We start from the raw sequence: 15,463 nt of genomic DNA on the forward strand, positions 1-15,463 counted from the left end.
AATGAACCTGGTCAACACCAGGAAATTCTCCGAATCAGTTGCTGATCATTGTCAAGAGATTAAATACTGTTAGTCCGGCCATATTTTTAGTCAGGAGATCAAGGTGCGAGGTTCATAAGGACTATTATCTTGACTATTTAGTCTTTGATTATAATGATGGTGGCAAAACTTAATTATATGATAACTTCAATAATGGTTTCTCCTGTGCTTTGATACTAACTTCTTCCACCATCGATCCTTTTCTTATCATCCTTCTTTGCACTTTGGATTATAAATCTATCATTAGGTGTGGCAATGGGTCGGGTCAGATTGGGTTAAATAAGAATAATAGCGTATGAAACCTTAATCTATAACCAACTCGGCCTAACATCGGGTCAAGACCTCTCAACCCATACCTACCTACAGATAATTCTGGGTCATCTATTTGACTCTAACTTAATCTATTTTAGAAGTCCCTAATAAATTTATACTAACCTGTCAAATCCAATATTTATAATGCTTACTAGTATCAAGAAAAAGACTAATTACTCAAAAAATTCTTACCCAAATCATGACTCTATCAAACCTAAATCATTTCGACTGAAATAACATTCTACCCTCACGATCCAAGTATGATCAGAACTTTGATGTATATTCGATCCATTTAAAGTTTGGTTAAAGATATGATCAATGTCCGACCCTAATAGAAAAATCTCTTGATCCAGACCTGATCCAATTAGGGTTAGGTCGAGTCAGATCAATTTTTGCCGCCCTATCCCTGTGCAATTCCATTACTAATAAACTAGTCATTACATATATGCTTTTGAGAGTTTCCCTTAGCTCCAAATGCAAGGTACTAGACTAGCACAAAATTATACAACTAGTACCTCAGATTAAAAGATGTTATTTTCCAGTCAGCCCACTAAAGTATTAATTTGACAACCAATTTTGTGGGCTATATACGATTAAGAAGCACAAGACTAGCTTATTCCATAAGGTTTTTTTTTTTTTTTTTTTTTTTTGAGACCATGAGATTATTGAAGCACATTGAAACACTTAATCGCCATGATTATGGAAGGAAGGGGTGAAATAACCCTTCACTAGAAAGAAAACCACATCCTTGTGAATTACCAACGACAACTGATTGAGTTGCATAAAAAAAGTCAAGAGTGATTCTTAATAAATATGCTCGCCAACTAGCAAGTAGGCTTAATAGTGCAAAGATGGCAAGGTCTATTTCAAGAAATGCACTTTACGTGTAGAGTGTGGTAAGGAATAATAGTCCAATATTGGATAAGTTAAAAACTTTTGTAGTGCTTATACTTCTGGGCCCATCCATCCAAATGCCCCAATTTTAAATAGGATCTTAACATGCTCACTTTAATATTTGGAAATATTTAATGCTTAAAGGTAATAGAGCACGAAGTAGCATCATCCTGGATGGGATTATCCTCGAGGACAAGGACATGAAACCAAAGATGGTGGAGAACGAAGAGAGATCCACTACGGGTGTGGAGTATTGGATACTATCCTCAAGGAGGAGGACATGGCAGGTGTTAGGATAGCTTTAGCTAAAGCAATGCAGTTCTTTTCTAAAGTCTCCATAATGCAGGTTGTAAACAGAAAGAAGTCATCTGGAAAGAAATTAATCTCTGAAAGATAATTTAAGTCTAGGTTCCATCAGATGAGTATGACAAGGGAAAAGAACAGATTGATGATTAGATTTCCGCATGGCCCACTTAGATTTAGATCGTTCAAAGAAGGGATTTCAGCACAAGCAGGACATGTAAAATTTGCAAAAAATATAGTTTCCTCGACTCAACATTTTATGCCCTTTAATATTCCTTACCAGAACTTAGGATGATTGGTTTAATAAAACTAATTAGTAATACTACATTAACCATTACTTGGTTGGGTTGGTTCTCTAATAATGCAATCTGAGGACCTTTTTTTAGATCCCACCCTACCGGTTTAATCCCCTCAACTTCCGCTCTCACGGACCCGCTTCCCCTCGCGCATCACGTGCATGACACGTGATTACAGCCCCTGAAAACTCCGATATCCCTTAAACCCTTCCCTCCTATTCGTCGATCCGCCTCTAGCGCCTCCGCCGCCGCCTCACGTCCGCCACCGCGTCGCTACCGGCCTGCGCCGCCGCATCGCTTACCGGACTCCGCCGCCGCATCGCTTGCCGGACTCCGCCGCCGCATCACTTGCCGGACTCCGCCGCCGCATCCCCGCGGCCGCTGCTTCTCTCTTCTATTCTCAAGGTTCGATCCCTCCAACCTCTTCTCTTTAGGGTTTTAGAATTGCCCCGCTTTTGTTTTACTGGCTAAATGGAAACGATTGGAGGAGACGATTATTTTAATTTTATTTTTAAAGAACATTAAAAATCCATTCTTTTTCTCTTTTTTTTTTTTCTCATGGAGATGTTAAGCAATGCAGTGAATCCGTGATCGGCAATGGGCAATACAGAAATTTTAAAAGATTTATATTTTTTTTTAAATCTATTTTTTAACAGCGTTTATATCTTCAAGCCATTGATTTATTATTTTCTTATAGGTATATTTTGCGATAAAGATGATTTCAGCTGTATGTTGGGTCCCGAAAGGGGCTTCAAAGATGGTTCCCGAGGTTGCCGAGCCACCTTCCCAAGACGAGATTGACCAAGTAATAGCGACGGGGGCCTTAGAAAGAACGTAAATGTTCTCACCGGCGGGTTTTGTTTGTGTGTTTTGTTTTAGTTTTCATGATATAGCTGTTGGCGTTGAATTATTTTGTTGTGTTGCGATACTATTGGCATTAATTAATGAAGTTAGCCCTATTGTGCAGTGGAGACAGTGAGGGGGAGGAAGATGAGGACATGGATATTGATGCTTCCAATGAAGTGGATGAAGTATCCATTGCAAGAGCTGCAGCAAGAGCTCTTGGCCAGGGAAATACAAGCTCTGCCAATTTTCAAGACATAACTGAAGGTCTTCAAGAACTTGACATGGATAATTATGATGAAGATGATGATGGTACACTTTTCCCCTGTTTTCTTGGATTTTGGTGAAATTTGAACTATCAGCTTCTAGAATTCATGATTCCTTCTCAGGCATCGAGTTATTTAGTACCGGCCTAGGTGACGTTTACTATCCGACTAATGACATGGACCCTTATCTGAAAATTAAGGATGTGAGTCTTCTTTCTCATATCATCATACTTATGTCATGTTGTAGCATCTTTGCCTCATGTTAAAACAATTTTCTAAGTAGGATGATGATGATGATGATGATGATGATGATGAAGAAATTGAAGACAATACCATAAAACCAACAGATGCGGTTATAATTTGTGCACGGAATGACGATGAAATGAGTCATCTTGAGGTATTCATTTTTTATGAGCACATGACTTTTTGTCTTTTGCAATTTGCAATGGTTGTTTAGTAGGTCTTATGAGATCCATAAAGTGATAGTGGTTCATCTATTCAATTCTTGATCCTGTTTTCGTGTATATTTTTGTATTACCACCGATATTTTCCTTTATATTTTTATATTATAGTTGCTTGAACTGTTTCATTGATCTTTGATGTGCCAAACAACAAAATTTCTTCTATTATAGTCATGTATCAAGTTTGTGAAAGACTTTCTTAGTTTGCATGGTTTGGTCAGGACATGGTGGTTCTTTTGGTTTGATGAGGCTCTAACCATGGTTTCCCTTAACTTACCAAGTGCAATGCATTCTCATCTATGAGACTTAACAAAGGTGGGATCTTAATCTCCCATCTGATAGTGGAGAGAGAGTTTTGAGCAATCTCCTAAGCCAATTTGTTACATTCCTTAACTAGTTTTTGTTGACATGTACAAATAAATGAAAAATGAATTTCAAGATTTTGTTTCAGAAAAGACAAATTAGGGTCTTTAAAAGACAAATTCTACAGAATAGATTCCATAAGTTTCTGTAAATCTTGAATATTATATGTTTTAAAAGTTCTTATGTTAATAAGTGGAGCCCAGATTATGTGGTCTGATCACAACATGGACATCTAGGAAAGCCAACAAGAGCATAAGGAGGTTGGTTGAACTTGCTTAAGCGAAATAACGCTGGATTTGGGAGAGCTGCACTCTGAGTCACAAGTGCTTTAATGGTTGTGCTGCGTCTGGAACATTTCGGCGAATAGTTGTTGGGCACGGAGTATGGGTGATCGCAAGTCGAAGGCTGCGAAGGAGGCTTCCGAACAGAAGTAGGAGTTGGTCTGGCGTGGTTCAGGGGCCTCCCTGGCAACCAGTATGGACGAGTCACCGGATCACTGACGAGGAACTCGAGACCCTTCAAAAGCATTTTTCTAGAGTGTTGGAGTTGCCGGTGGGTCGCATCGAAACCTCAAGACCATGATATGGCTGTACTAACCCGAACGAGATGACACGAAATGTATCATATCGTACAGTTCGGTATCGATACTCGGTACGGGTGGTATACCGACACTCGGTATGCCAAAAAAATTCCATATCATAACGTATCAACACTGTGCTGGCGTGGCACCGGTACGAGGTCTGGTACTAAGACGACAAACCTTGTCGAAGACAGGCTTGGGAGTTGACGATAGTCATCGCTTGGAGCTCGGGGTGGAGGGTGCCTGCGGAATGGGTTGCTTGGGATCTTAAGGCCCGAGAGAAGCTAGACTATGACGTGGAGGTGTTTCCACTGGCGGAGGAGCATTGTGTCTTCCGCTTCCGACAAGAGGAAGACCGGAATGCAGCCCTTGCTAACGACCCATGGTTGGTGGCCAGGCAGTTGTTGGCAATGGAACCTTGGGTTCCAGACTTTGTTTCGGGTGTTAACAAATTAAGAGGGCTATGGTCTGGATCCAATTACTAGGCTTACCCTTGAAACATTGGGAGAAGACCTCCATTTTGGAGATCACGGTTGCAGCGGGCCGGCCGGTAGCGCTCAACGACTTCATCGAGCAGCTTTGGAAGTTGGGTTACACCCATGTGAAGGTTGAGATCAACATCCTTGATCCTCTAATCCCAAGGATCTGGATTTGGGGGCGAAATAAGGTTTTTTGGCAGAGATTTGTGTTCGAGAATGTATCGGCATTCGACTTTCGATGTGGGAGGATAGGCCACAAGGAAAAGGAATGCTAGTTCTAGGTGTTGGCGGCGGAAGGGGAAGACCTCGAGCGAGTTAGGGTTTCACCGACTCCCATGGTGGTGGAGATAGACTCGAAGACTGCGGTGTCGACGGAGGAGGAAGGGTCGTCACCAGTAGGGAAGCATGTGTTCGGACCTTGGCTTACAACGACCAAGATCCGACAACCCAGACCCTTGAGAAGTGGGGTGCAATCGAGAAAGATGACCGAGTCAGTCCTGGAGTCCACCTCTGGTGTGGGCTTGTCCCAGTCAATGCCGAGCTTGCCGAGGAACTGGCCGAGCTCGCCTACCTCGCTATCGGATTTGGACAGGTGGCAGAAGCCATCCAAGGTGGCATGCCGACGGTCACCGGAGCAAGGATACCTTATTTCGGACTCGACTCAGTCGGCTGTTGGTGCAAGTCAACCCAGGGCTGAATTAGAGGGTGGGTTGACTCAGTGGCTGAGGCGAACCGAGCCTGAAGGTCGGTTATTATGGATCGGGCCAGTGGGCCTGGGCCTGTGGACGTGTTGATGATGGAAGCTACGGCGGGAGCAGGCCAGAAGCCCACCGGTGGATTGGAGGCCTTCTAGCCCGGGAGGCGCCGATTCTTCTCTGGCCCAGCGGGGGGCGAGCCCACTGAAACCTGCGAACCCGCCCCCTAGCCGGCTGGAGTGGGGGCGGCGGCTTTTTTGGTAGGCGCCTCGGCATCGGAGAGAACCGCGAAGGGAGGAGAACCTGATGGCTCGAATCTGTCCAATGGTGCGGCTCATCAGACAAAAATCCGAAGGTCGCTGGTGAAGCCTATTGCTGCTATTAATCCTGCTGATTCAGGGGGGGCAAAGCTCGAGTCGGCGATGTTCAACCATGGGAATGTGGTAAGAATGCTTAAGGCTATCTTGGAAGCTGATTTGATTGACTCGACTAGGGGTGGCATGGAATGTGGGTTGACTGATCATGGTGGGTATTTACTCTCTGCTAACAAGGAGGGAAGTAATGCGGCCAGATATGTTGCTCAATTCTTGCTTGAGCCGGATAGCCTTTGGAGCTCCCTGATAAGGGCCAAATATGGTGACCGGACCATAACGTCGACTTCTAGGCTAATCGTCATAGCTCTTTCATTTGGCAAGAGATGTGCTCTCGTGCCCCGGAGATGACGGCCTGGATCTGATGGATAGTTGGGATGACTAGTCTATTGATGTGGCCAACGATTTATGAGCGGCGGATATTCCTATTTGATTATGGCCCACCATGGTTGATGTGGAGAGCTCAGACCTCAGAGTGTGTGACCTGTTCAAGCCAGGCGAGAGGAGATGGAATGAAGCTCAAGTTCGACACCTTTTTGGGGTTCAGTTAGTGGAGCGGATCCTAGCCGTTTCGGTACCTCGGAGGGGTGGACCTGACAGCAGGATCTGGAGCTCGACTTGCAGATCCAGAGTGAGAGCTGGTGACCTTAAAAAACTGTACAGAGTTGAGACACCTCGATCGTTGGATGAAGGCTCCATGTTCACCCCTGGACCGCCTTGTGTCTCTGGAAGGTGGCATGGGGCTGCCTTCCAACGAGGAGAGTTTTGAGCAAACAAGGTATAAGTCTCCAACTCACTTGTGACTAGTGCAGGAAGGAGGAGACCATTGAGCACATGTTGTTCAGCTGCCCGAGAACGGCTCAGGTGTGGCAGGTGGCAACTGGAGTTTCTTGTAGTCTCCAACCCCGGTTGCATCCCTCCTTGGTTTCTTGAAGGGTTCCATCAGCAGATCGGTCATAGTATTTGGGGGCGTTACCGTCTATGTTACACATCACATATGGCTAGACAGGAATGCTAGGACATTTGAGGGATAGAGGCAGAGCTTGAGGACCGTGGTTGCATGTAGGAGGTTCTGGGATAGCTAGGGACATCTGGGGCCCCCACTCAGCTCTTAGAGTGACGCGGGCAATTTTCGTCTTCTAGAAGTCTCCATTCCTAAGCTTTCTCAAGGTGAACTTCGATGAGAGTGTATCTGAGGAGGAAGGGCGAGGTGGTGTTGGATTTGTGATCTGGGACGCTGATTCCAGACTGATCACGACAGGGGGAGCCGACTCAATGATATCTCTATTCTTGGAGTCGAGGTCAGAGCTGCTTGGGAAGGGATTACTTATGCGCGTGTTTGATATCACATCTATTTAGACAGTGACTCGGCTACTATGATCATATGGATTCAGGGGTACGTGAGAGTAGGGGATGAGCACCCGCTGCCACAGGATATCAGAAATCTCCTGAGAGATTGTGTGGCAGTTTGTGTGTCTGTCTAGGTTACTCATGCTTACCGTGAGACGAATAACGCAGTTGATTAGGTCACCTCGATTGTCGCGCAGCACTCCGGCGGCTGGATTTGTTAGAGCTATGAGTCCGCTTCACCCCCTTTTCATCACTTTCTTTTTTCTGATTTTCTTAGATGTTTTCATGCCATTTGAGACCCTGAAAAACTTGGATTTTGTCCTATTGAATGGTATGAGTCCCAACCATAGCCTACACACTCAAGAATGTTGAGTATGGCTCTTGCAGAATCAGACCTGCCACAGTCTTACCTGAAAGCCTATCATTGAAGATGTTTATGTAAAATGTCAAATCTTGATTCAAATGTGGGCTCAATTTAATATAACCTATTGAGTGAATAGGTGATACTTAATGTTTAATCCTAATTATTTGGATATGGTTGTACCCTGAAGGACACAAGTCTCCCAGAATGGAAGCCAAGTCACCTGATTTATCTGGTTTCCTTTTCCCTAATCTTCTGTACTTTCTCACCAACAATGCCTCTGTCTCTTTACTAAGTCACAATTTGCAAAACATAATTCCAAGATCATGTCTTAATTCAGGGAGTCGCTGTCAGTTTATTATATATGCAACACTTGCAAATACAAAAGTATAACATTTCACCTGAATCTGTTAAAACTTAATATAATCTTCAGCAGACAAAATTATTCTGTCAGCTACATGGGCGGCAACCGAATTGCTTAAGATTTTCTGTTTCATCTTTGTCTCATTATTCTTTGATCTAGATAAGAAGTCCTGTGTTTTCAGATTTCTCATTCAAGCTAACTCTACATGGGCGGTGAGAGAATTGCTTAAGATTTTCTGTTTCATCTTTGTCTTATTCTTCTTTGATCTAGATAAGAAGTCCTGTGTTTTCAGATTTCTCATTCAAGCTAACTCTACATGGGTGCAACAGGTTTATATTTTTGAGGAATTGGAGGATGGAGATTCCAATATGTATGTTCATCATGATATCATCCTTCCAGCTTTTCCCTCTGCACAGCTTGGCTTGATTGTAATCTTAAGAGTGGTGATAAAGGTAGGCTTGTCTTTCACTTGCTATTTTAAATATGATCACTCTTGTAGTGGACTGAGCATCGAACTCTATTTAGATAATATGTCTGATCAGGGCCTTGGAACCTGATAATAGTTCTGTCTTGACATTGGCAGGGAACTTTATAGCTGTAGGTTCAATGGAACCTGCTATTGAGATATGGGACCTTGACCTGGTATGTGTATTATAATCAGAATCTTGTTGTTTGATGTCATTTTTGATAATATTTGGTATTTTTAAATAAATATTTTGTTTCTGTTCTTTGAAGATGAGGCAGAATATATTACTTATAAATCTATATTCTGTACTTTATGTATCACAGATTGATGAGGTCAAACCATTTATGGAATTGGGAGGTGTTTCAAAGAGGAAGAAAGAAGGAAGAAAGGTATGCTATAAGTTACTTTTGAAAAGGAATATTTTCAAGGCATCATAATTTGATTAATGGTATTCACCTGCTTCTACATGTGCTTTCCTGCTATGTATTATTAACGCATAATGATATTCATTCTCCTCCAGCATCTTTTCTTTGAGGATTACATATAATCTTGTGGTTTATCTGTGTAATTTTTTGTTCCATATTGATTGGCATCAACATTTTCAGCAATGACATTATTTAATAAGAAAAGAATAGCCATATGGCTTCTTAAATTTTACTAGAACTATCCTTTGATATAATATTTAATTACACAGATATTTCATTTCAACTTAACTATTATGATTTTACCATTGACATCAAAACATTGGAAATATTGTAGGTGAGCATGAAATATGAATGTGGATTTGATGAAGATCCAGATACTGTGTAAATTTTTTGTAGTTTGGATGTCATTCTTTTTGCCTGTAACTGATTTTTTGTGCTTTTTTTTACTGACAATGAACTTGCATGGAGGCCCAGTGGCATTATAGTTATTAACTGATTATTTGGATTTGCACCTGTAGACATCAGCTAAGTACAAGAAGGGCAGTCATAGGGACTCTGTACTTGGTCTGGCATGGAACAAGGAGGTGAGGTAAGCACATATATTGTTGATGATGCATATTCTTTGTCGGTCCATGTATTATTCTTTACTATATTAATATTCGTGCTTGTCTTGTGCTTTAGGAATGTCCTAGCTAGTGCAAGTGCTGATAAGTCTGTCAAGGTCTGGGATGTGGTTGCTGGGAAATGTGTTGTCACAGTCAAGCATCATACAGACAAGGCAACTTTTTTTTTTACCTTCCATAATATGAGAAACAATGAATTTTGGTGCATTTCTTAAACTGTCAATATGTTGAATACTTGTATTCATTTCTCTTTCCTTGTGCTCTCCATCTTCTTGCAACCTTTTTTTTGACAAGCTTATTTTTTATATATTATTTTTTTACGTTCACTTGTTCGGTAAAAAAAACTGTCTAGTTTTTTTTTAAAAGTTAACCCTTAAGATCTTCCACCAATTTTATGTATACACAGTGATATGTTTTAACATGAGTTTAATGTTAATGCTTTTCTTATGCTTTCTAGTCTAGGAAAATTTCTAATAGTTAGGTTGTTGAGATATTCTCAAAGACTCTTGAGATCCTTTAGGGTCTTTTCTACACATCTATTGATCCTTTTGAAAATTGTCTGGGATTTTAGGACCAGGGTCTTTGAGTTTTAAAATATGGCATAGCATCTTAGCAAGGCTGTCGAAACATGTAGGTGACCATAGTTACCCTGTACTGCAATGTGACACATTGCAAACCAGTTGAACACATTATACATTTTATATGAAGGCTTATTTGATGCATGCCTAAATGAGTTAATATCTCCATCCTAGTAATTAAAACATGTCTCATAAATTGTTTCTACATTATCTAGTTGTATATCTAAATGGTTCCAAACCGTTTATCAGCAAACTTCCTGTAAATTGATATGGAATTGTAGATTATATAAATTTAATATAATTAAAATTTTTTACCCTAGTCCAAGTGGATCCAATTAACTACTAGGTGGCCCCACATGATAGGCATATCCAGGATTCTAAGGCTATAAATGCATTTGATCGTATTTGGATTAAAAATGATCTCCACATTGTTCATGTTGACTTTCGTTGCGAGAACAAGGAGTGGGAGCTGGTGCAGGTGCAAGGAAGCTGATATTTTAAAAACACTTTGAAGTGAAGAGAAATGAGTGTCATTTCAAGTTGTTGGGGGAGTTTCCAAAGTTGCTATGATACCTGATTGAAGTTTCTGACTACTAAGATGTAGACAACATGGGCCAAGCTTGATTTAAATAGGAACTTATTTTATAAGGTATTTAATTAAAAATTTGTTCAGAGTCTGATAAACAGTGGCTGAGAGATCAACAATTTTTCTAATAATTGGATCCAGAACTAGGCTCATTCAGCAAGTTATGAATCAAGTAGGCGCAGCTAAGTCCTTCAGTTTGGGACTTGATCAGCTGGGTCGATTTGGTTCTTGGACTTAGTTATCTTTCAGCTACTATATTATTACATCTATTATATTACCTGGTATCTCATTATGAGGTTTTGGCCACTAGTAGAATATATGCAAGATCCCAGCCTTGGCTGGCACTGACTGAAATATCTTTCTTGGTGCTGCCCATCCCCAGATTGGTTGTTCTGCACGTTAATTGGACCATATAAAAACCTTTGTTTTTTTTTCTTTTGAAAGATCTTTCTACTTCTTCCTACCTTTCACTATATGGCACTGGTTTGCCAATGTAATAAATATTGATTAATCAGATCTTTTTCCATTGGCATACTCAAAGATATGATATTTACGAAATTCTTCACAAGTATAACCTGACGAACTCTCTTGACACGTCTTGCAGGTTCAAGCGCTTACATGGAGCCGACATTCACCGGAAGTACTTCTCAGTGGATCTTTTGATAAATCAGTTGTTATGGTAATGGACAACTGTTTTTTTATACTTCATGCCAGACCATCATATGCATGGGGATATATCTTGTGTCACAAATGCAGCTTGGTAGCAGCATAAACAACATGTGCTTGTGTTTCACCTAGTCTTAGCTGTCATTCCTGTAAAATTTTAGGCCATTGATGAGTTTTTGCCGTCAACTCCAAAGGCACACTGTGACGGCTACCATATCCAAATGGTTCATGAGTTCCTACTAAAATTTGACCAAGACTCTGCTATATTAATCTTTGCTGAGATTGGTGGAGCAGTTTTTTTGCTCGGATTACCAGAAAGCTATGACATATTTGCAAGTACATTTCGTAGCATATGTGTTTGTTTCATTTTATGTTTTGGTGACATACTCGTTTTACCAATTTACCCATTCATTGCAAAGAACTTCACTTTCTTAGCTTAATGCAAAAGTAAAATTCTGAAAATTAATTCGGACTGATTTTGTTGCATCTATGAGGCATCAGAGATGTTATGCATAAAAATGCTGTGTCAACATGTTTTCTATGGTAATAATAATTCTCTGGATGAGTCATTCTCATTCATGGTGAATTTGGATTAGAAAATAAAAACCATCTTAGATATGATATATGTGTACAAGGCTTCAGAAATCATGTGCACAAAATGCTTTTTCAGTGTCTTTCAGATGCTATCTTTTGGTTCTCTAAACGAGTCATCTTCTTAGACATCAATCTGGGTTCGAAAATAAGAGGCAATCTCTATATATGATGGTTGTCTAAAATTTTGTTATGCTTTTCTTAAGAATTGCTTAAGTTAAATATGTGTAAATGACAGCTCCCTGCAAAATATCATTCTGACATTCTACCAGACAAATTATTAGAGAAAATTATGACAATATTGTGTTATGTTAACAAGTGGTCTAAACTATCCTACCAAAAAGTAAACGGTCTAAACTGTTTCTCTCAATGCTATATGATAGTGCTTTAAACTAATATTTTCTAATTTTCCACAAAGTGCAGATGGATATGAGATCTAGCGAGTCTGCTAGGAACAAGTGGTCTGTAACAGCTGATGTCGAGAGCTTGGCATGGGACCCACATAATGAACACTCATTTGCGGTGAGTTTTCTGTGGATGATTTATCATGATATTACTGCTTTAGCCTATAGAATTTTACAATATGGAAGGTACAAGTGTTATAACTTGGTAAGGGAGATGTGGGGCACTAAGAAACAACAGTCCCACCTATTGGTTTAGGTTTTCATACAAAAAAAAAATGAGCAGCATTAGGAAAATCCCATCAGCACCACTGTCTGTTACTTCTGTTTGGCTCTGTCTCAGTGTTCAATATTTGATAAAAACGTTCTGTAGTTTGTGTACAAGTTGCACCAATGGAAGATAACTGGTGGGAATCTCCCTGCAATGATCATGTCCGTGAATATAGTAATGAGGCCTTCAGAAGTAGAGGGTCAGATAGTGTTGAGGTGTGAGAGAGAAGGACAGACCCCCAAAAAACCTGCATGGAAGTTGCGAAAAAGGATTTGAATAATATTGGTCTGGAAACAAATATTGTCAATTGTTCTTAATTAAAATGAATGACAGTGAAGGATTCATTGTCCCAACATTAAATATTCGAGGTAGTGCCTATTGGGATATTCCATATGATTATGGTCATGGAGCTATTTTCGCTTATGTGTAAATCGTTTGCTTGTTTTCTTCTCCATCTGGACTTTAACAAATTGAATGTGCTTCAGGTCAGTCTCGAGAATGGTACAGTTCAAGGTTTTGATATCCGGGCAACTGCTTCTGATTCAAGTTCTGGCCCCAAGCCATGTTTCACCCTTCATGCACATGATAAAGCTGTTTCTTCAATCTCTTATAATCCATCAGCTCCTAATGTATGTTCTTAGATTCATCCTTCTGTACGGTTGATAGAGAACAAAAGGAACTAGTTTTGATAGTGGAATACTTATTACTCTGTTTTCTGTGCAGCTTCTTGCTACCGCTTCTACAGATAAAATGGTAGGGAGGGAAATCCTTATGCTTCCCCAGCTAGTTGTGTAATGATATGCCAATTCTCACCCTTGCAAATATTGCAGGTGAAACTCTGGGAAATATCAAACAACCAGCCTTCTTGTGTTGCATCTACAAATCCAAAAGCTGTAAGTCTTGCACAGAGTTTTAGTTGTTTAGTATGACCAGTCAACTGCCTTTTATTCATATAGAATAAAGAATTGAATTTATCCTCGCGAGGCTTTAAGGTATATATTTATGTTAGCATGTACACATGCATTCCAGTGGTGCTTGGGTATGTCAAGTAGCGGTACATTTTCAGCTGATCAAGAGAAAATCCTACAGCAAAAGCTGGAACAAACCTTACATGTCTGTGTTATCTCATAGATTTGCTTATTCATTTACCCATTTACATGGTTGAGCGGAACTTTTAAGGATTAATATCTTTTATATAAATGTGTTATTTATTGACATGGAACTAACATTTGGCGCACGTGTTGCAACTTGACTGATTTATGGATAGCTTTGATTGCATCACTTGCAGTATCTAATTGATAGGAGCATTTGATGTAGAAACGTGGTTGCCTGATTTATCATCATTCTTTTATTTATGTAGATAGCAAGGGTCATGACCTGTGCAAAATACCTCATAATTTATAATTTGAGGGATCGAATATTGCACCTGATGAGAGTCCTGTTATCTTTGTATGATGGTATTGATAAATGAGTGTTAAGGAGTTTTGTGCAGTTTCCTGATACATAAAATATTCCATGCACATTTTGCATGTTGGTGCATGTGGATGCGTGCATATGCATTTTGGGTGTGCACATGTCTGCTCGTGCGCATGCATGCACGTGTGTGCGTGCGTGCATCTGCACTTGTTTCCCTTGTTTAAAGCAACATTTTACTACAACTGATTATCATCTCAATACACTGGTTTTTAACCTCAGCATAATCTCAAAACACTTTGTTAACAATGCACAGTTGTTTGTATCTGACATTTGAGTATACAGTGCTATACGTCCTTGGTTCTAGTAATCCTTACCCACAAAAAGGAAATTACAGCACAAGGACATTAGAGTGCAAACAAAATTTCATCTCCTCTGATTGTTGTTGAGGTTCCATTCTAACGTCCATGGCTTAGTTTGTAGTATGACACCTGTTGTACTTCTATGTGATCAGGGAGCTATTTTCTCTATATCCTTTTCAGAGGACAGCCCATTCTTGTTAGCCATTGGTGGCGCCAAGGGAAAATTGCAGGTAAGCATAATCTCCCCATTCTACCCATTTATATGCTATCCCCATCCCTTAATTTTTACTTGAACTACTGTAATTTAATCTTCGCAGGTATGGAACACCTTAAGTGATCCAGGTGTTGTTCGTAGATTTGGCAAGTATAGCTACCGAAAAACAGATCCGGCACCAGCGGCTGATCTTTAATCCTTCTGCTCTGCACTGTTGTATCTATGTTGTGGATTGTGGACTTTGGGTTCGGAGAAATAAAACTAGAGGGAAAATATGCAATTTTGAGTGATGTTCTTGAAATGGGTTTTGCAAATTTATTGCTATTTAATCTTTAGTGACTCATTTGTTTCTGCTCTTTTGCTTCTTATCTAATCTTTCTCCATTATTTTATTGATTTATAGACTTTAATTCAATGCGACGTGTGCCAGATGTAATATAACTGCCGCTCTCTTTTTTTTCATGAAAAAACAAATCAAGAGAGGGTGATGGTTAGCCAGAGACTTCTCTGGTAATTTCTTCATGCAAGATCTATCAGGTTACCCAGAGACTTCGGCAAAGTCAGCATATTTTCTTCTTGTTAAGTGCGTTGTGTTCTGAGTCGGCCCATTATCCTGTTAGGTGTGTTGGTTTCCGGCTTGTTCCATCTCTTCGGCCATGTTCCACCATCCACTGGTGTTCGAGTCTGCAAACGATCTGCAGATAATCAGACACCAGTTCGCGGATTGGCAACTGCCAATCCATTGTTGCAGAGACACCCCGCCAAATATTAATATTAGGTAGATGCAAGTATCTCGGGTACCCTACCATTGCAACTTTGTTGATTCCAAGTACACCCTCCCCAATTGTTAACAATAATTCTCGAGCCAAATTCGAATCAGTGCCAGCGAAC

At 40.4% G+C, this 15,463-nt stretch overlaps 1 protein-coding gene across 1 annotated transcript; it reads left to right on the plus strand.

Moving 5' to 3' along the window:
- The first annotated feature begins 1,957 nt into the window (after window positions 1–1,957).
- LOC103703761 (uncharacterized WD repeat-containing protein C17D11.16) lies at window positions 1,958–14,941 on the plus strand. Its single transcript, XM_008786731.4, is given in 18 exon segments — window positions 1,958–2,249; window positions 2,542–2,678; window positions 2,812–2,999; window positions 3,077–3,156; window positions 3,237–3,350; window positions 8,307–8,382; window positions 8,385–8,429; window positions 8,561–8,619; window positions 8,767–8,832; window positions 9,387–9,457; window positions 9,550–9,646; window positions 11,260–11,334; window positions 12,336–12,434; window positions 13,070–13,213; window positions 13,308–13,337; window positions 13,415–13,477; window positions 14,512–14,589; window positions 14,677–14,941. Coding segments are annotated over 17 exon segments (1,497 nt in total). The 5' UTR covers window positions 1,958–2,249; window positions 2,542–2,559; the 3' UTR covers window positions 14,770–14,941.
- The last annotated feature ends 522 nt before the right edge of the window (window positions 14,942–15,463 follow it).

This window comes from Phoenix dactylifera, chromosome 6 (genome assembly GCF_009389715.1).
Source record: "Phoenix dactylifera cultivar Barhee BC4 chromosome 6, palm_55x_up_171113_PBpolish2nd_filt_p, whole genome shotgun sequence".
Classification (NCBI taxonomy): Eukaryota; Viridiplantae; Streptophyta; class Magnoliopsida; order Arecales; family Arecaceae; genus Phoenix; species Phoenix dactylifera.